The following is a 19,998-nucleotide window of genomic DNA, read 5'->3' on the forward strand; positions in this document are numbered from 1 at the left end:
AAACTTTCAACATACAAGTGCCAAGTAGTAAGTAAGTACCAAGTAGTTTGCAAAATATTCCCCTGCCTCCCCTGGGCCCTGTCCCCTTGACATTGACATAAAACATTTTGACATTGACGTTTAAGAATAATTTTATCAACTATGTAAAATGAAATCAACTTTTTTCATTTAAAGTTTTAGACGTATTTATGTAGGTGCCATTAAGTCGAGATTGCTACTTATTTTTGTTTATTGGTAATTATTCAATTCGTAAGAATATATTTACTATAATCCACGATTTATAAAATGCTTTTATAAATCGTGCATATTATTTACTTGCAAAGGCGAAATTCTGTCATTTTATTGATTATTCATATAATTGTTACATAAAAGACTGATGTATGCAGTATAGTCTTCAATTATGTGGAAAGTTTAATTCATTTGCTATCAATCAGAAGGAACAAGAAGAGAGATAACATGTCTAAAGTACTCATAATAAGACATCTTCCAGAGGCATTGTCTTTTGAAGACAAGGAAAAGTTACTTAAACATTTTGGTGCTCTAAAAGTTTGGGAAAAAGTAAAGAAACGTAATTATATATTCGCGTCTTTCGCTACTGTCGAAAAAGCAAAATTATCCTTGCAACGATTGCACATGCTAGAAATTGCGCACCGACGCCTTGTGGTAGAATATTCTTTTGAAAAGGAACCAGTTACTGAAACTAAGAGTAAAGATGACACTAATTCAAACATTACAAATCAGATTAAAGAGTTTTTGCGAATTATCAATGCTTGGAATCCATCACTCGACTTTTACCAGCCACCACCAGTACATTTGAGATATTCATACCCTAAAGTAAGCCCACAAATCATCATTAATATAATATATGAACTTTTTATTCACAAACCCTTTTATACTCAAACCCTACATCTCATGAACAAGATGTCACTTAGCACTCCTTTCAAAGAAAATGATACAGCAGTTAAGTTTTTCAAAGAAAATTTCAGAGATTATTTCATAGACGAAATGTCAATATTACCACCTGAGGAACCAAGTGAGCCCGAGTCTGAAATTTCAAGTGGTGATGACATCCCAAAACAATTAGTACCTTCAGTCGCAAAAAGGAAACATACCTTACCAAAAACAAGGAAACGACCTGCGGCAGTCCTCTCAACAGCTTTATTACCAAAACAAAAAACAGTCAAGCTCAATCAAGAAGAAGTTTTTGATGTTGTCAATCCAGTAACAGAAACTAAAAAAATATCTTTAGTAGTATCGCAAGATGCTCTGCTGAAGCAAGCTGATGAACCAGAGGTTGTTGGTGAACTAGGTAAATTTCAAAAAGAAAATCAACCTGCTGATGTTCAGCAAATTGCAGAAGTGCCAGAGCAACCGACTATTACTAGACAAGAACTTTTGGCAAATAGAATATCTTACAGTGATATGAAAATTCTGCCCGTATTTAAGAACTATCACCCCGGAGAACCATCAATGAGGTTATATATAAAGAATTTAGCTAAAACTGTCTCAGAGCAAGATGTTAAAAGGATATATAAGCGTTATGTAGAACATATACCTGAAGAAGAACAGTTAGGTTTTGATGTGAGAGTCATGCAGGAAGGCAGAATGAAAGGTCAAGCTTTTGTAACATTTCCATCAGTGAAAATAGCAGAAGAAGCACTAAATGAAACTAATGGGTATTTATTGAGAGAAAAACCTATGGTTGTACAATTTGCTAGAGCTGCAACTAAGAAAACAATAGAATAAAATGTTGTAATGGTTAAGTGAAGTACTGTATGCATAAAACATCATTATTAAGCCAAAAATAAAATTGTTGTGTTTATTTTATTATGTGTGTAAATGTAATAAAAATCAAATTAAAAAAACAATACTATATTTCAATTAGTTCAATAGCATATGACAATGATTCATCATTATTTTCCATTTGTTTACCTGATGAGATTTTATGTAACAAGGGCAAAGCGCTGTTCACTTGGATCAATTTATCAATAAGACTTGTTACAACTTTCTGTGTATTATTTAAGACAATTGTTGTTTTGTCATCTTTTGTCAGTAAATACTGTTGATAAAATGCATCCATTAGTAAAATGCACCAGTCAAAGAGTTTGCTTTCATAGCTTGCATTGAAATTTTTGTCAGAATCAACTAGTAAATATGATATATAAGACATAAGAAATAATGCATTATCCAAAGATAAATCATTTCTTAAATAAGGTATTAACATTGCATCACTAAATGTTACTTGAAATAAATAGTCAAGAATTTTAAATTTATCTTTGAGGACTTTTTTAACTTCATCGGATTCATCGTCACAATCACAAAATTTAACAAAGTCTTCATGATTTGTGATATCTACATTTACTGGATTAACCAATTTTATAGCATAATTTAATAATAACACTAAAATTGATTCAGGTATATCTTTAAAACCCTGCAAAGTTTTAAAAACTTTCTGGTAGTTCCCCTTTTCTAATAATGGTGGAATAACTTGTGTGCACATGCCTCTTTCAGTTAGACCTACTTTGAGTAAATCTCTGATTTCTTCAGTTTCATTAAATATGGGTTCCACAGGAGTGTCCCAGTCTGCTATTTCTGCACATGTGTCATCAACAATGTCGTGGGATCCCAAAAGACTTGAAAGGTTTCTATTTGTTTCTAGTACATATGGTAGCATTCCAATATGGTTTGAAGCTTCGAGGATGATGAGGCCATTGAAACAATATAATTTTGCATTTTCTGAGTACATTTTCATTGGGTACCTACATGATCCCACTCCAAGAATGATATTATAGGCAACAATAATAGCTCCATCTTGGTCCGAGTTACTTCCAAACAGAATCAGGTGGTCTTGACCCATCCATGAAATGGATACGCTTGAGGAAGTAGATATCCATGGCACTATGCCTATAGTTTTCCAAGATTTTTTCATTAAATCATATACTGTCAATTTAGCATCACTCCCTGAAGAAAAAGCAAAACAATGAATATCACTCTTAGCCATATTAATTCAAAATAACAAGAAGTACGCAAAAAAGATACTTACATAGGAAATAAACACAGGGTTTGTCTCCTGTGCTAATTAGTTCTCCAACTACATAAACATCCTCTGGTCTAGAAACCTTAGTTTTGTTTAATTTAGATTTATCCATATCACCCAGTTCTTCCCTGATAGTGCATGTTATGATATCATAGGTGTTTTTATTGTTCTTTGTAACATAGCAAATGTAATCATTTGTCGCTATGCTGTAGCAGGCTATGTCTACAATTGTTTCAGATTCTTTAATAAGCTGTTTGTTTTCATAAGACTTCCTGTTATCAAGTGCATATGGGAGTGATGCACAATTTCCATTCTCAAATATTATTAATGAGGATTGGTTACCTCTAGAGATCACCTTAAAAATATTCACTGAAAACTGAAAGAAGATGATTTGGATTATGTGAGAAACTTATGATTTAATATATATTATGATGTGATGATGTTATATATTATATTATTATAGATTATAGGTCAAACAGATGAGCAACAAGCCTTACCACCAGGTTGCGATTGTAATATGTGGTATTTTCAAATATTACCTTATACTTTTTTATTTTATCTAAGTTGTCAGAATCCTCTTTCCAAGTTTTAATCGTATTTCTGTTAAAAACTCCAACATAAGCTTCTTGTTCTTTATCAAATATTACTGCAGATGTTAAATGGTCTTTTGAAGTCCAACCGCTAATTTGTTTTTGATCTGAAAGCTAACCAAATTATAATAAAAAATAGCACTTCATATAAAATTTATAATCAAATGTGCTTCGAAAAGGAGAATTATTTACTCTGAACTTATTCACAACATTGCGGCCTAGGGTTACTATGACATTTTCATCGTCCCGATCTTGAGATACGCCTAAGAAACTGTTTTGGTCAATAAGAGGACATAAAACGTAATAATTGTGTAGCTTTGCCATTATTTAAAAATTATATGCAATTATCATCGCGTGAAAAACTATTCCATGCGTTTTTCGTTTTTTTAACACTCAGAAGTTATCAACGACCAGCGTGTATTTGACATTGACAATCAATTGACAATTTGACATATTTGTGGTCATTGACATAAACTTTTTTTTTTTATATCGGTCCTGAACACGAAAGTGTATTCAATATGCCAATATATGTAAGGTTTAATATATAGTGTAGGTTTAAAATAGGGTGGCAATTGATGGACAATATGTTCAAAAGCACTTTATTCAATTAAAATATTTTGAACTATTTTCAAAGAATCTTAATAATTGTGGCTTCCAGTCTAGTCAAGCAAAAGTGATTTTTTTTTAGTGTTGAAGGAAAACATCGTTATGACACCTTCATATTTCGAATATAATGTATGTGTCTATAATTGAGTATGCCTCAATAATTTGTAATTCCATGTAGGTATATTTAAAATATAAATTAATTATTTTTTGTTACCTTTTACTGAAGGCATCTTTCTACTCTCAAGATAATCCAAATTTTTTTTTAATTTTTTAAGAAAGATGAAGTTTTTCTATTTCCATTATAAAATAAGCAAATTGATTCTGTTTTTTTACGCAATAGCTATTATATATTTTTTACAATCTTACTTAAATTGATATAATAAACTAGTGACGCGTCCCGGCTTCGCACAGGTGCAATACTGATACTAAATATACTACAGAATAACGTTCACAGTTTTTCACTCGTTAGAAAATACAAACCAGTCTGTCCCTGCGTTTTAAATCTGTAATATCTTCGAAAATATTCATTTAAATTACATGCTGTAAAGGGCCATATTGATTTATATTAAATGCACAATGTATTTAAGGTACTTAATTGTATAAGGATTAATGTAGTATTGCTTAAAATCGCTTCGAAATAAGACATTATTTCTCGGAAAAAGTAAAGAATAAAAAATGGTTATTATGGGTTATAGTTATCAATGCAATGCTGTAGTACGTTATTTTGATCTATCTCGTAGGGTTCAGCCAGCGTTTGCAATGTAAGCGCAAAAAATGTGCTTATTTACGACATCACTTTAGAAACTTCTGAAATTATCAGTACAGTTCTCTACTATATTGTGCATATATTATACAATATAAACCTTCCTCTTGAATCAATGTATATGTTGTGTAATTTTAAAGATCTAAACATACACAGGGAGAGACAGCGGTAAGCGACTTTGATTTATACTATGTAATAATTTAATAATGTTGATTAATTTCTTTTGTCAATAAAAAAGTTAAATGTAAAATTAATTATGAACTTAAATATTATAATCAATTTTATAAATTTTATTTTTTCATCAGTAAATATTAATTTGGTGCTAATGCGTTATACACTTCAATTAATTTCTCATTTTAATTTGTTGTTTTTAATTGTTTGTGTGTTTTACAACTATTTGTTTTCCTAAAATAAACTAATAAATCAGCTACATACGTGTGTGTGTGTGTGTTTGTGAGTTATTTTATAATTTAATTGGAGAACATACAGCCGTTGATAAACAAACAAAAATATCAAATAATTAATATCTATTAGGCCAATAACAGTTCTCACTTATATTTTGATCTAAATCCTAATTAACCTATATTTTTACAAACAAAAAAAAATTTATAATGATACAAAAAAAAAATCTAATAAAAAGATTAAATTAAAAAGACTTGATAATAAGGGACTAAAGTTTATTCTATACTTTAAAATAAAATTATTTTTCAGCCGTGAATATGTTTGGTATTAAATATTATATATTGATATCTTTTTTTGATGAATGAATCGTGTTCTGTTAACGCTTAAGTTAATTATTTAACTCGAAACATTTTAGGAATACTATAATTATTAATAACGCAGAGTCACAGTAATATAACAATACCTACGAATTCATGATTCTTCTTTAGGCAGACGTATTTCCACTTGTTTTGACTTTTGACAAAAAGTTTGTCAAGGTCAAGTTCATTAGCAATTGAAAACTATAATTGTCTCTTTCTGTCATATGATGTAATCTTAACCTATTTCGCAGTTTCGCTTTTATTATTATTCGACAATCGACTCCGAAATTCCGAATTATCATTAATTTATCACAGAATAGTTCGTTTAATAAAATAAATACGTTCATTTGATTTCATTCGGTGATTTCAATCGGTTGTATTGAATTATGTCGACTGCCGGTAAAGTGATTAAGTGCAAGGCGGCCGTAGCCTGGGAAGCTGGAAAGCCTTTATCAATTGAAGAAATTGAAGTCGATCCGCCCAAAGCCGGAGAAGTACGTGTTAAAATTCTAGCAACCGGCGTCTGTCACACCGACGCTTACACATTATCCGGAAAAGATCCAGAAGGTGTATTCCCCGTCATTTTGGGTCATGAAGGTGGAGGCATAGTTGAAAGTATCGGAGAAGGGGTCACGACCGTTAAACCTGGAGACCATGTTTTGCCCCTGTATGTCCCACAATGCAAAACTTGCAAATTCTGTCTTAACCCAAAAACCAACCTTTGTCAGAAAGTACGAGTTACTCAGGGTCAAGGAGTCATGCCCGACGGAACAAAACGGTTCCACTGCAAAGGGAAGGATTTGTTCCACTTTATGGGATGCTCCACGTTCAGTGAATATACAGTGGTTCTAGAAATTTCTTTGTGCAAAGTCAACGATGTTGCGCCATTGGATAAGATATGTCTGCTCGGCTGCGGTGTTACAACGGGATATGGTGCGGCTTTAAATACAGCTAAAGTTGAACCTGATTCAAATTGCGCTATCTTTGGTCTAGGCGCTGTCGGACTTGCTGTTGCATTGGGATGTAAAGTGGCTGGAGCTAAACGTATAATCGGAGTGGACATCAACCCTGATAAATTTGATGTAGCTAAAAAGTTTGGTGTTACCGAGTTTGTCAACCCGAAAGACTATGACAAACCCATTCAGCAGGTGCTCGTTGACTTGACTGATGGTGGCTTGGACTACACATTTGAATGTATTGGCAATGTGAATACGATGCGTGCAGCATTGGAGGCTTGCCATAAGGGTTGGGGAGAGTCTGTAATTATTGGAGTGGCAGGAGCAGGAGAGGAAATAAGCACTCGCCCATTCCAACTAGTAACTGGGCGTGTCTGGAAGGGCACAGCCTTTGGTGGCTATAAGAGCAGAGATAATGTTCCCAAGTTGGTTGAAGATTACTTGAACAAGAAACTGCCATTAGATGAATTTGTCACACATAAAGTATCTTTAGATGATATCAACGAAGCGTTCCATCTAATGCACATTGGCAAGGCTATTCGTGCTGTTGTTGACTTCTAAATATATTCCATAGAAAGATTTTTGAAATCAATATATTATTACAGTATAAATCTATTCTAATATACTTATATATTTTTATTACCAAAAATAAGTTTTATAACAATAATAAAGTGCATTTCATATATACGACTTTTATTTCATATACTTCAGTGATCAAAAGATACTTTGATTATAATGATTTATTTGAATTATAAAAAAAAAAGACTACAACACACAACAAAAAAAAAAAATGTATAAGGGTCATAATTATAAATGTTGAAAGTTAGTATTGGAAAAAGTACATGTTTCAATGTGTGTGTCATGCATTAAACCAGTTTTAACTGCTAAAATTTGTACATAACACAGATTTTGCTTATGAAATATATTTGTGTACTTAATTACCGATCAAACACATAGTGTTAATATTAAATATGTTTGTATATTATTGTAATAACCTGGTATTTATATTACAAAAAAATATTAAATTATTTCCCATTTTATTTACTCAATTTATAATAGTTATACATTATTTTAAATTATCTTTAATTACTTATATACAGAATGTGTTAACAAAAACGAAATATAAAGCATAATATCACACTAACAATTCAACTATTAATCCACTCATTAATTCCGTCTCAAGTAATCTCTAGGTAATTGGTGTACAATTTAGAAATGATTCGAGTGATTTTTTATCGAAACCAAAACTTATTTCTTGAACTTCGAGGTTAAGTTTCTGACGTCAGCTGTCTGTAATATTCAACGTAAACAGCACATTGCTCGCCTGAAAGAGAGCACAATATATTAATACAATACATGGATTATATTTTTTGTATATAATGATTGATGACCTTTGCAATGTTTTTGATAATCGACAGCTACAAGATCACAAGGTATTAAAACTTATGTAATAAGAACGTCAGCGATATTTTATTTATGCATAATCATGTTAAGTTTAAAATATTTAATAAATAAACGTAAGAAAAGTTGACGAGGCATGCGGTAAAATTCATTACAGTGGTGGCGCATGCCGCATAGATCTTTAAGCTCGATACTCTTTATTAAATATTTATATACATAATATTTCTTTATATGTAACTATTTAAAATATTTCCATAATTTGTAGATATCTATTTTTTCCGCGCGAAGACGGAACAAGAAAAAATGGGAAACATACTTAGTTATAGCAAAATATTTAACTATAACAAATATCGTTTCCTTTTACAAACTTATTAATAAGACAATATTCTTTAAAGGGATTTATTGTATTAGGCATATGAAATTTTATGTGTAAGTTAATAAACCATGATAAAAAGATTAGATACGATAAAATTCCGATAGACACGTTTTTTCCAACAATATTTACATTACAATTTTATAAATTAATTTTATGACGATATGATTATTATCTAGAAGAATAAAAAGTAGATTTTAAAATGATACTGATGGGTTAAAAATGCTGCGTGTTTTGTTGTTGCAGGTGTTAAGTACCCTATACTCTGAAAAATCAATATGGATAATTTCATGATGATCGTTTGAGCCGTTAAGATGTGAGAAGAGAAAATTTAAACTTTGTTACATTGCATGTTTACCTTTTATAAAGTTTGGGTTTCCTCTCAACCGTTCGTTCCTGGCCACAAGCGCGTGATACACCGCCATGAAGGCAGTGGGTTCGTTCCTCTCTTCTGCGTAGTGCTTAGCAGCCGACAGAAGCTTTCGAGGAGGCATGTTCAGCCATGTCGCTCCAGTTTGTTTGGCTGCACCGACAGCACTAATTGGTTCATTCCAGCTCAGTAAGACTTCTACTATTTCCTGGTGAAAAAATATGTTACATTTATTTTCTCGCGATTTTTCTCAATGTGTATAATTCCTTAGTCGGGATAGTGAAAGTTATTAGGTATTTCATTCTAGCTATTATTCAGTGACACTGTCCTACTTCGAAAACCATGTATTGATTGATCGTCGACTGTGTCTTATTGAAATATGAGAGTTGACTTCTGTATTTGCGCTCAGGCGCCCACTTTTAAATCTCGTCTACAGTTACCCAGACTCCGTTGGGCTTGGCCACTGTCGCCGATATTGATTAGGGGAAAACTATTTTTATTTTCTACAATGGTCAACAAGTATGATTTATGGCTTTATGTTTTATGTAAAGGTACAGGGACTTTTTTGTTAAGCCGTATAAATTGGTCTTTTATAAAATGTCATAATAACTATTTCTGTCTCTTGATTTGTCTATGGTTTCTTAAAATATAAATAAGGGTAAAAATATTTAATGTTTACCCCGTAAGCTTTCAATCGCCACATCATATCTAAGGCTATCTGTGCCGCGGCAGGGTCTATGTGCCCTAAGCTCAACAGCTGGCATGCCAGTGGTCTGGCGTCGCCCAGACAACCCCTCCGAACCAGCGAGCGAAGCCTGCCCCCCGCTCCCCGCGTCACCAGCGTCCGCACGCACAGCTCTGCTACCGGGTGCTGAACTACCATGTCGTGACGGGAGAGAGACGCTAGGTACGTTGTCACTACCTACGGGCGTTAAAACAATATTATTTTAATATTGAAAGGAATAGAATAGGAAGAATTGAATTGAATAGAACTCGTTGCTGAAAGTCATAGTGACATTGCACTTTGGGAATTTGTAATTATAAAACTGTCATTGTGTGGCCAACCATTTGCACTAAGATTTTATCATACCTTGTGCATGTCATTTTTATTTGCTGTTTATACAACCACGTAGAGGTGCTTCCAGAACCGCCTTTAGCACGCCCCCCTCACCACGTGCAGCACTTGCGCGCACACGTCGGCCTGCGACACGAGACGCCCCCCTCACCTGCACGAGGCGCTCGTCGTCCGCGTGCGCCTGCAGCACGTGCGCGCACACGTCGGCCTGCGACACGAGCACGGGGAAGTGCGTCGGCGCGCGCGCGGGTGTCGCCTGCCCCGCCGTGTTCCGCGCCACCTCCAGGTCGGCCCATTTCCTGTTAATCGACACATATTGGTGACAACAGAAACCAACCCAGGACGATTGAAATTAAATTGACTTGATTCGTCTTTTGTTAGATAAACAAAGTTTATTTTACATATTTCTACTGTGGGCCATACCTGTACACGGAGTTTATTTCGTCAAAAGCCTTCGTCAATTGTACTAGGTAAGTCCCAGCTTCACTGACGAGTTGATTCAGTATCCTATATATAGTCTCTTTTCCGTTTTGGCGTCTCAACAACGTCGCCACTATTTTGGATACTTCGTCTTTGGGAACCTAAAGGGCATTATATTTTAAATATTAATTTATGTCAAAACAAGAGCGGTTTATTTTCATGAATTATGTATTCTTAGAAAGTTACTATGAAGGATATTGAATCATAAGTTAGTATGTTTGTTAGCTGATGTAAGTGGCCATCTATTAAAAAATAGAAATTCAAATTCATTATATAATTGCACTTACCAACTTTTGTAAAAGTATTTGAAAAGTCTTTTTAGTCGTTAGATATAATATAATAATAATATGTAAATAATTTTACTAAAAAAAAGTATAATTACCGAGTGTGCGAGGCCGGAAAGTACGAGATTGACTCTCCATAGACAACCGAGACGAGCGTCTATCACATAATCCGGTTGAAATACAACCCAATTCCCTGAATCTGCTGTTTCTTAAGGATAGGGGTAAAATAGAATTGATAACTAGCACTAAACACATTAAACAAAACAATTATTTATTATACTCTTTAAGGTTTGGTCCGGCTCGAAGGACCAATCTTAGTAAATCAAGAATTCGTTATTTAATATTAGTTGTTTGGAAGTAGTAGTAGTCGTAGTAGATCCGGTGTCCCGAACTGAGGCTGACCACATTGTATATTCCAAAAGATAGAATTTTCATTTTTTTATGGCATTGGTTGGCGGACAAAGCCCTACCACCAAGTAAGTGGAGATTTAATTAGTAAGGATACACATTGGGCAGGGCTGATCGTCCACAACAGCTGGTTTCATAGAGGTTCCTTGCACTATTGGAATGTGAATAACTATATTATTTTCTGGCTTTGATTCCTCCATTATGTCGAATATTTGTGAAGTTTGACTGGACTGTTAAATAAAAAAATATAAAAATTTAATTCACACATGGACGATTATTTACAATCAAAATTCAATAAAATATATACAAGTCTAGTAAGTATTTGTACTCTAGTAGCTACTGCAGAAATCATAGCCTTATAGAGTAACACAAATTTATACTAAATGCATGTTTCAGCAAAATTAAAATAAAAAAATAATAATTAATCTATATTTTACTGAGAAAATCTTTTACATGTAATTTGTTGCAGTCATTTTATAATCAATATATTTTATCTAAAATACTCAAAAATTTATTATTTAATGAAACTAAAAAGAAAAGTCTACTCACCTATACACATTTAGTTAAAATTATTTATACATTTATAATGTTAAAAATTAGTGTGTGTGTGTTCTACTTTAATCATACCTGATGATGTATGACAAGTAATTGGTCGATAACGCTAACAGCGAACCGGCCAACTAAGCCAGTCTTTAAGACATGTTGTGTTGCACCTCCCCCAGATATGGGTATCAGCCAAACCTGAAAATTTGTAAATGTTTATTTTTTTATAGAATCAATTTATATAAATTGTAATCTAATCTAGTCATCATTTTATAATAAAAATTTTACAAGAGATTAGTGTGCAGATTTTCCGTAATTTTATGGATATTCCGTAATTATATGGATTTCCGTAATTTTATGGATATTCTTGAGTCATAAACCTAGCTCTATGTCAAACCTGAACAATATACTAACTACAATCAAATGTTTTAAATATTGCCTAGTAGTTGTGTGTGGTCTTGTTCATTGTTTTTTGACCTTGTTGAATGAAATTGAAATGTTGTTGTATCATATCATAATTATGAATGAAATGTTTCGTAAAGGCAATACTTCTGTCGGTCCCGCGGCAGGTGCAGGGGTTGTGCTGTCAGCATGTCGGAATAGAGCACACCACGCTCCGCCGCACAGCCGCAACACGAACACGTCCCGCTCCACCACCGGCCGTGACCACTCCACTGCAACAAAAAAATTTGAAAATTTGACAAAAATATTATAGAAAAGAAGTGAAAAATTGTCTTACACAATTAAGGCATTACAAGAGATAGAGATCAATGGAAAACTCTTGTGAAAAACCAAAGGAGTAGGACTCCAAGCAAATGATGACTGTCTGTCTATTACTGTATTGACATGTATAAATACTGCCACTGATTGAGGTTATCTCAACATAGGTAAGTGAGAAAATGAGCCTTCTGATAGTAACTGATCACCTCTGCCTATAGACATTGGTGCTGTAAGAAATATTCACCATTCACTGTTCAAACTGGAATAGGACAATACTAAGTATTGTTGTTTGAATATTTGATGAATGGGTGATACCTACCTGGGCTTATAAAGCTCACTACCAAGTAAAATGATACTTAAACATATATAAAATCTGTGACTTACCTTCTAATTTTTGCAGTTTGCTAATGGTGGAATTACTTAATGAGAATGGTTGTAATAAAGCACCATTGTTGCCAGCCAGCAGAATGATATTGCTTTGAGCGCACCACGAGAACCAGGCACCGCTGAATATAAAAGCATAAATAAGTAATTAGTGTGTCTCCAAAATTACAAATTTTAAATAAAATTGAACATGGTATAAATAAAATATACTAACAGTTTAATTGAAAACAATGAATACCTGAATGAAATGTTTTTTAAAGTCTTCAACTGTTTCTTTTCTGGTAAAACTTGTAATAATTCTACACCATGGTCAGTTATGAAAGCTATTTCATTAACCTTCGGCCACACAAAACCTAGTATCTTTGCATTTTTCCATTTGCATGTGTGCGAATACTCTACGTTAGTTGGAGCAAGGTCTTTGAAGTTAACAAATTCTACAGTTGCATTCTGACCCTCTAGATTCCTTTGTATTGCAAGTATGTTGTGATCAGGTGAAAATTTTATTGAAATTATTGGTCCTTTATCCTCCATTCGGAAGGAAGTGCTTTTTGAATCATCCATTCCATTAACAGTTACTCCTGTCACACCCCCAGATCTAACAGTAAAAACCTGAAACGCAGTTGCAACCAATTCTCAATGTCATTTTTGTCAGTAGAGTTGTCTAACCATCATAAATCATCTAATATCTTATTTTATCGAGAAATAACACAACTGTTTAAAGAAAGGAAAACGTAATTAAATATTAGGATTTTGATTCAACATTCGTTTAAAAGGGGACAAGCTATTACATATGTTTTTCATATTCTAAAAGGCAAATAAAATAAACATTATGTTAACTAATTACTTCTCCATTTGTGTCGTCAAAAAATACGTTAGTCACAGGGCTATCAGCGTCAAACCTTTTAGGCTGATCGGAAAGGCACAAATAGTACTTATCACTGTCTTTTAAACAAAATCTCGCCATTATTTTATATTATTTAAAAATCAACAAATAGCTCTATTTGATTTAAAAAATTATAATCTTGTTTTGACTTTTTTGTTTTCATAACACATGATACAATGTCAAAAATGATATGTCAATGTCAAGGTTTGTTTTTTCGTTTCATTCGTAACAATAATTTGGACTTATAAATCATTTCTGAATTCTAATACCTAGATAAATCAGACTTCATTTATTCTAGTAATAATAAGTCAGCCAGTAATTAAATAAATGATAAAAAAAATCTTTTTTTATTGCCAAAAATACTGATTTTTTGGTTAGATAAATACATAAAAATTTTTTTTTTATTTTTTACTCTTTTTCTGTTAATTTCACAAGTAAATATTTTTTTCATTCTGTTAAGTATTTACTTCACACTTGCTACTCAATGATTTCAAATTATATTGCTATGGTAACAGTCAACAAAACAATCACTTTGAAGACTGTAGTAATAATGTTCTTTTGATAAATTTATAGCTACCTATGTTTTTGTCACTTGTAAAATACCTAAATAATATCAAAGAGAATCACAAACAATTTTGACCTTATGCACGCTACAGAAAGAAAAACATAAAATAAAAAAAATATAATATACGTAGTAATAGGTAGTAGTTAAAGTATTCATTTTAAGTTTTATTGTATTAAAATAGAAAACAATGACTGAAGATGTCAAATCAAATTCAACTCAAAATGACTCGAGTAAAAGTGGTAGTGAAGAATATTATGAAATAAGTCAGGAGTTACTGGAAGAACCTATACTGCCGTCAAAATCGTTGATTACACCTATTAAAGAATATGATTTCTTTGTACAATATGATGCAGGAAAGAAAAAAAAAGTACCAAAAAAGAAAAAAAGAAAAAAGCAGGAAACGCCAAATAAACTAATGGATATATTAAATACTGAATTATCAGCAAAACCTTTTTTTATTAAAAGTAATTTTATAATATTGGATTATAAAAAAGAGTATAAAAAATATTTGGCTAAGCATTTGGATATGAACAAAACAGCGGAATTTAAAGAATCTAGAAACATAGCTATTGAAAACGGGTAATTTCCTAATTTTTTGATATTCTTATTATAAAATTAAGCACACACTGTTGTATGCGGTGAATATTTTTTTTAATTTAAAATGTAAAAATACTAGCAATAGCTGTAATAATTTATTTAGGTTTTAGATTTTTTATAACACTATAATCGCCTTATTCAAGATTCATAATGTTAATGTTTCCATGAATGAATTGTCTACATTTCGCTTAAAATATTTTGCAGATTAATGAGGCATAATTCTGTGAAAATTAGTCCAATATTTCCTCGTGTCCTTGAAGCCACTTTAAGCAAGAATAAAACTTTTCATGCTCTATATGTGGAACCTTCTCTTTTTACTGATGTGATAACTGAATATTTAGAAACTGAGACCAAGCAAAACCCCAAATTCTTAGATGTAATATTAAGAAATATCAAATTTAAACATCATCATCAATTTTCTTTGGAAACATTTCTCTATACACACCTAGTGAGTTTCTATAATGACTATGAATTAATTAAAAAGTCTTTAAAGGAGTTAGAAAAAAACATCGAAGTTAATAGAAGAACAAGAAAGAGTTTGAAAGAACGTTTAATTGAAATAAGTCCAAATAGTAAAGATGACATCAGATTTGATAAAAGTTTATTAAAATATACAAAACTTATGTTAGAATTTAAAGATAAATATCTCTTTGCCTTAAAAAAAGAAAAGGAAATTATTCACATGTTATTGTCGTTGTGGTCTGATATTGAAATGATAAGAGAGAAATCGAAATGTGTGTACACTGATTGTAAATTAGTATTGTTACGTATTGAAACGGATGAGAGCGAATTTCAAAAAAGTTGGTCCAAAGCTTTCGAAACTGAATATTCAGATTTGATTATACAAATTGAATACGATTATGTAGTAAAATATATCAAATACAGAGAATCGAAACAAGCTACTAATTTTGATAACACTAAGGGAAAAAGTAAAGCACCAAAACCTAAACTGATCATTGACTATGACGAATTGAAAGTACAAGTAGAAGAGATTGTAAATAATATAATGCCGAGAAATCGGATTGAAATACTACTGAAGAAGGATAAAACTATACTATCTCAACCAGATGTTAAAAGAAAAAGTTCGGCTGTAGCTAACATATACTACTTTAAAGTTTTTGTCGATGATGTTTTCGTGTGTGAATCTGATCAATACATAAATGAAGATAGACAATTTGACATAGATTTCACAGAGTCTTTATCTATCGAAATTTTGCCACACAATTCATATTTAAAAATTATTCTATACGAAAATAATGAAGACGTATCGTTTTATAAAATAAATCTACTTGATATAAAGAAAAATACAAATGAGTCGAGTTTCATCAATCATAATTTCAATTATTACAAAAGTGTAGGACCAACTGATAAAATAATTGGAAGTGGATATGATTTAAAAGAGATCTGTATAAAAAACAAAGCTAGATTAAAAACGAGTAATATTTTCAAAGGAAAACTATGGTCAATGTGCGAAGTAAATATTAAATTAGGCTGGAATGAAAAACTTAATGATAATCAACGCGAATCTATTAAATCTTTGATCAAATTAGGAAGTCAAATTAAACGATTTATGCACAACATAAATAAACCTAATATACGCGAGTTAACAGAAATAATAAATGATTTGTATGAAAATAATGTCGAGAAAGATGATAATATAATGAATGCACTAAGAGACATTTGTAAGGAAACTGTTAGGAAACACGAAACATTTAGTATCAACGATGACAGTCCAGAGTTTAACAGATTTAAATTATTAATTTTAAGAAATAATGGCGGATTTGTTACCATAAAAAATAAAGCTATTCCTTTATTCACTAGTCAGATTTCAACTGAGCAATTAGCCTGCTTAGAAAACACTGAAGAGAAAGATTATCGACATTTTAAAAAGGACACTGAAATGGACGCAATCGATTTGCAAAGATATATAGGAATGAAATTCGTGGATAAATTAAATAAAAACCTCATGGATAATTTAAGCCTGTTTCTTATGAAGAAAACATTTAAGGATGTAGTGAGAGACTTTGGAGATGTTGGCATTGGGTAAGTAGCTGTCTATTTATATGTTGCGTATTATTTTGAGGATATTATTTTTTGGGTTAATAGTGTGATAAGTTTAAAAAGGCAAAAACTGTAACGGAAAGTTTATTTCTAGAAGTTTTTTATTTAATCAAGCGGATATGTCTCTCGTTGCAAATTCAAATATCACAAAACAAAAACTTTTAAAGGAATCTTTAGTCCAAGAACAAGAAATACAAATACACGTTCTGAGAGCATTCAATTTAACAGATCGGAGCGCCTCTTTATTGACAGAAGAAATAAACGACGAAGATAATATAGCTGGTAAGAAGATTTACCTTAGTTGATGTCATTATTCTTTTCTATATGTTGACAAGTAATATGATTTTATAGGATTCAAAGTAAGGCCTTTGAGGCCGTTTGTAAGCTTAAGTTATCGTGGCGTGTCTGCTCAAACGTCGACAGCTATTGGTTGCCATCCAACCTGGAACTACACTGTTAAACTTAAAGCTAAGTATGTGTTAACTGTGGTTGTGAAGTAATAATATAAGAATAATATTATTAAAAATGACGCCTGAATCTAATAAGCTACACTTATTTTAGATTTGAACCACTATCGTCTATTCATATAAACATATATGATGAATGCAAAGATAATGTCACTGAAATGTATTCCGAAGATCAATCCACACAAAGTACAGTTCACTATAGAAAAACTAACAAATGGCTAGGAGCGATAAGCGTCCCATTGCATACTGTCCTAAATTTAGGCAGTGTAAGTTGTGAATGTTATCTCTGTAATTTAAATTTGTTGACATTGATAATTTGGTATTAATAATACCGATTTTTCAGATATGTGGAACGTTTAAAATAAACACGCCACCTATGGCATTTGGTTACGAAAGTATGCCATCAAAAGATGACCAACCTCTTGTTCCGGAAGTAATGCAGCTTATGAGACAAGATACGTCACTTTTAGCTATTCAAATTACGACAACTCTTTCTCATTTGGGGGGGTGCCAAACGTTTTGTGAGCCAGTACCATCTCATCCTCAAGACGACTTTATTATACAACACTTGAATAAATTCGTCACTGATTATGTTAATGATTATCCGACGAGAAATATTTCGTTAACATTCATAGATAGTGGTGGTAGAAATAAGTGTGTTGCAGAGTTTCTTCAATCTGTACCCATACCTGTTTACGAACCACCTTCAGACCCCAAAAAGGCTGAATCTGCATTATCAAAAAGTTCAGGTCATTCGAAGAGTTCCTCTTCAAAAAGCAGTGGCTTCGAAGCTTGGAGGAATGAAGGAAACGAACTAGCGAAGAGTATAGATGCAGTAGTGAGATATGTCTCGCTAATACCAACGTATGATGTCTCGGAATCTCATGTTGTCACGTTAATGGGAGTGGTAAACAGTTCATTGTTTTCATTTGCACAGATTTACGGGACTATTTAATATAAAATAAAACAAATATTGGTGTTATACTTCTGTCTCTTTAATTATTGTAATAGAAAACTGCCATCTAGTTTCTAAGCTTTATGTAGTAATTATTATTTTAACTGAAGAAATTATTTTCAGGAATTGTTAAAAGTTCTGTACGGTTCTCCATTGGACCACACCATTCTATTAGCGAGTTACTTTATTAATTTGGGAATTAAATGTTGGGTCGTCATTGGTTTTGGTTTACCTCGCGGCCAAAGCAGTTATGTTTTGGTCAAGTACTTGAAAAATAAAGTACTCACAGTTAACGACCAGATAAAAACTGGTGGAATATTTAAAAAAACTGACGGATATATTTGGTATATATATGATGCGGTATCAGGGGAAAGGTTTGAATTGAGAGAAATTGGATGTCCCCTGAAAATTGTCAGTTACGTTTTTGATTGTGAAAATGTAATAAGATTTTTTTTTAATATCATTTTTAATTATGTTAATAACATTGTTACATTTTTTTTCTTTATTTTTTCAGATTTGGGTTAATACGCAAGTATCACAAGCCTGTGAGAGAATGTCGTTTGATTTTTCCATTTCATCAGATTGGCAAAATGTAAGAATACATTAATTTATTTTTAGTATTTTAACAATTAATTATCAAAACGTTGTCAGTGTTAATACGATAAACATAAATTGCCTTTAGATGGTATAAATGTATTGTGACTAAGACCCATAAAATCTTTAATAATAGTGTAGACTTTCTTCTTAAATTTCAGGTATTTGACAAACCTCTATTTGTAGCAAGACCTATAACAATTGACAGTTTGTACAGCAAACCGGGCGATGTGGAAAATCTACGATTAAATTTAGAAACAAAGATTAAGAGTAAAATACAGAAGTGGCGGTCACACATTAAAACTATATGGAACAGGTGATGCTAAGATTTATTTGCATTAGAGGCCGGCAAACATGTCTAGTTTTTCAGTAGAAATGAAAAAAAAAAAATCCCAATAAATTTAAAATACGCTTTTATAATCGAGACGTATAATAAAGCTAATAAAGTATAATTACAGATATTGCAGTAGTCTGTTAAAAGAAATGCTTCCTCATTACGAGTACTGGGCTTTTAATCCATTGGAAGCGCGACCTACCCTTGGAAATAGACTGAAACAGCTAACAGCTACTTACAAAGTAAGTGAACCAAAACCTATAAAATAAAAAATATCCATTGACGTCATCTTAAGATTCTTTACTTATTTAATTATTTTAGTAACTGCAAAAATATTTACCAAATTTGTCATTTATTAATTAGATCTTCGGTTTCCCGCTCAACATGCCGTATATAAACATGAAGCTTATTATCTCCAGCGTTAAATCTACATCAATACACGTAAACGATGATCCTAATGTTGAGTTTGGCCTCGGCGTCGAAGTATACGCGTACCCTAATAACGTTTTAAGCGTATGGGTATTTTTAGCTTGTATCACAAGAATATAAAGAAAGTAATTATAAATATTGTATTGATTAAATAAGTAAGTAATTAAGATTTTTTACTATTTTCTTAGTGCACATTGTAATTTGAATAAAAACTGTCGTTGTATGTGTCATACATGATGACTTGCTTTAGTCATTTCTCGTTACTTTGTTAAAAAATTAATCATATTCTAACTGGAATTGAGTTTTTTAATATTTTTTTTGGTACTTCAACTAAACTAAAGATGAACAAAACAAAATTAATA

At 32.0% G+C, this 19,998-nt stretch overlaps 6 protein-coding genes across 6 annotated transcripts; 4 read left to right on the forward strand and 2 right to left on the reverse strand.

The window, feature by feature from the left end:
- Nucleotides 1–149: 149 nt before the first annotated feature.
- Nucleotides 150–1,860, forward strand: LOC125069607 (RNA-binding region-containing protein 3-like). Its single transcript, XM_047679163.1, has one exon. The coding sequence runs from the start codon at nucleotides 457–459 to the stop codon at nucleotides 1,744–1,746; it is 1,290 nt and encodes a 429-aa protein (XP_047535119.1). The 5' UTR covers nucleotides 150–456; the 3' UTR covers nucleotides 1,747–1,860.
- On the reverse strand, nucleotides 1,847–4,053 carry LOC125069606 (nucleolar protein 11). The gene is made up of 4 exons (XM_047679162.1): nucleotides 3,820–4,053; nucleotides 3,577–3,741; nucleotides 3,044–3,413; nucleotides 1,847–2,961 (listed from the first exon to the last, which is right to left on the reverse strand). The coding sequence occupies exons 1-4, from the start codon at nucleotides 3,949–3,951 to the stop codon at nucleotides 1,871–1,873; spliced, it is 1,758 nt and encodes a 585-aa protein (XP_047535118.1). The 5' UTR covers nucleotides 3,952–4,053; the 3' UTR covers nucleotides 1,847–1,870.
- A 1,921-nt stretch (nucleotides 4,054–5,974) lies between these two features.
- On the forward strand, nucleotides 5,975–7,396 carry LOC125069608 (alcohol dehydrogenase class-3). Its single transcript, XM_047679164.1, has one exon. The coding sequence runs from the start codon at nucleotides 6,144–6,146 to the stop codon at nucleotides 7,272–7,274; it is 1,131 nt and encodes a 376-aa protein (XP_047535120.1). The 5' UTR covers nucleotides 5,975–6,143; the 3' UTR covers nucleotides 7,275–7,396.
- A 123-nt stretch (nucleotides 7,397–7,519) lies between these two features.
- LOC125069464 (regulator of MON1-CCZ1 complex) lies at nucleotides 7,520–13,790 on the reverse strand. The gene is made up of 12 exons (XM_047678968.1): nucleotides 13,596–13,790; nucleotides 12,990–13,360; nucleotides 12,752–12,873; nucleotides 12,197–12,321; nucleotides 11,732–11,845; nucleotides 11,202–11,334; nucleotides 10,795–10,895; nucleotides 10,356–10,513; nucleotides 10,084–10,231; nucleotides 9,537–9,779; nucleotides 8,846–9,065; nucleotides 7,520–8,037 (listed from the first exon to the last, which is right to left on the reverse strand). Exons 1-12 carry the CDS (start codon nucleotides 13,713–13,715, stop codon nucleotides 7,982–7,984), a joined length of 1,911 nt encoding a protein of 636 aa, XP_047534924.1. The 5' UTR covers nucleotides 13,716–13,790; the 3' UTR covers nucleotides 7,520–7,981.
- A 596-nt stretch (nucleotides 13,791–14,386) lies between these two features.
- Nucleotides 14,387–16,164, forward strand: LOC125069510. Its single transcript, XM_047679031.1, has 3 exons — nucleotides 14,387–14,778; nucleotides 15,001–16,060; nucleotides 16,150–16,164. The coding sequence occupies exons 1-3, from the start codon at nucleotides 14,387–14,389 to the stop codon at nucleotides 16,162–16,164; spliced, it is 1,467 nt and encodes a 488-aa protein (XP_047534987.1).
- Nucleotides 16,120–19,779, forward strand: LOC125069325 (protein CC2D2B). Its single transcript, XM_047678781.1, has 10 exons — nucleotides 16,120–16,839; nucleotides 16,952–17,139; nucleotides 17,209–17,329; nucleotides 17,419–17,590; nucleotides 17,668–18,231; nucleotides 18,403–18,717; nucleotides 18,794–18,871; nucleotides 19,035–19,189; nucleotides 19,332–19,449; nucleotides 19,571–19,779. Exons 1-10 carry the CDS (start codon nucleotides 16,262–16,264, stop codon nucleotides 19,754–19,756), a joined length of 2,475 nt encoding a protein of 824 aa, XP_047534737.1. The 5' UTR covers nucleotides 16,120–16,261; the 3' UTR covers nucleotides 19,757–19,779.
- Nucleotides 19,780–19,998: the final 219 nt, after the last annotated feature.

This window comes from Vanessa atalanta, chromosome 15 (assembly GCF_905147765.1).
Source record: "Vanessa atalanta chromosome 15, ilVanAtal1.2, whole genome shotgun sequence".
In the NCBI taxonomy this organism is placed as follows: Eukaryota; Metazoa; Arthropoda; class Insecta; order Lepidoptera; family Nymphalidae; genus Vanessa; species Vanessa atalanta.

What these genes read in the sequence shown, in the direction of transcription:
- LOC125069325 (XM_047678781.1), top strand. Translation starts at nt 16,262, where the DNA reads ATGTGCGAAGTAAATATTAAATTAGGCTGGAATGAAAAACTTAATGAT. An exon ending in TTGTCACGTTAATGGGAGTG is followed by an intron (nt 18,232 to 18,402) that starts GTAAACAGTTCA and finishes AATTATTTTCAG; the next exon opens with GAATTGTTAAAAGTTCTGTA. An exon ending in AGCTAACAGCTACTTACAAA is followed by an intron (nt 19,450 to 19,570) that starts GTAAGTGAACCA and finishes TTTATTAATTAG; the next exon opens with ATCTTCGGTTTCCCGCTCAA.
- LOC125069510 (XM_047679031.1), top strand. Translation starts at nt 14,387, where the DNA reads ATGACTGAAGATGTCAAATCAAATTCAACTCAAAATGACTCGAGTAAA. An exon ending in AACATAGCTATTGAAAACGG is followed by an intron (nt 14,779 to 15,000) that starts GTAATTTCCTAA and finishes AATATTTTGCAG; the next exon opens with ATTAATGAGGCATAATTCTG.
- LOC125069608 (XM_047679164.1), top strand. Translation starts at nt 6,144, where the DNA reads ATGTCGACTGCCGGTAAAGTGATTAAGTGCAAGGCGGCCGTAGCCTGG.
- LOC125069607 (XM_047679163.1), top strand. Translation starts at nt 457, where the DNA reads ATGTCTAAAGTACTCATAATAAGACATCTTCCAGAGGCATTGTCTTTT.
- LOC125069606 (XM_047679162.1), bottom strand. Translation starts at nt 3,951, where the DNA reads ATGGCAAAGCTACACAATTATTACGTTTTATGTCCTCTTATTGACCAA. An exon ending in ATAAAATAAAAAAGTATAAG is followed by an intron (nt 3,414 to 3,576) that starts GTAATATTTGAA and finishes ATCTTCTTTCAG; the next exon opens with TTTTCAGTGAATATTTTTAA. An exon ending in ACCCTGTGTTTATTTCCTAT is followed by an intron (nt 2,962 to 3,043) that starts GTAAGTATCTTT and finishes CTTTTTCTTCAG; the next exon opens with GGAGTGATGCTAAATTGACA.
- LOC125069464 (XM_047678968.1), bottom strand. Translation starts at nt 13,715, where the DNA reads ATGGCGAGATTTTGTTTAAAAGACAGTGATAAGTACTATTTGTGCCTT. An exon ending in CAAACTGCAAAAATTAGAAG is followed by an intron (nt 12,322 to 12,751) that starts GTAAGTCACAGA and finishes TTTTTGTTGCAG; the next exon opens with TGGAGTGGTCACGGCCGGTG. An exon ending in CTGCCGCGGGACCGACAGAA is followed by an intron (nt 11,846 to 12,196) that starts GTATTGCCTTTA and finishes ACAAATTTTCAG; the next exon opens with GTTTGGCTGATACCCATATC.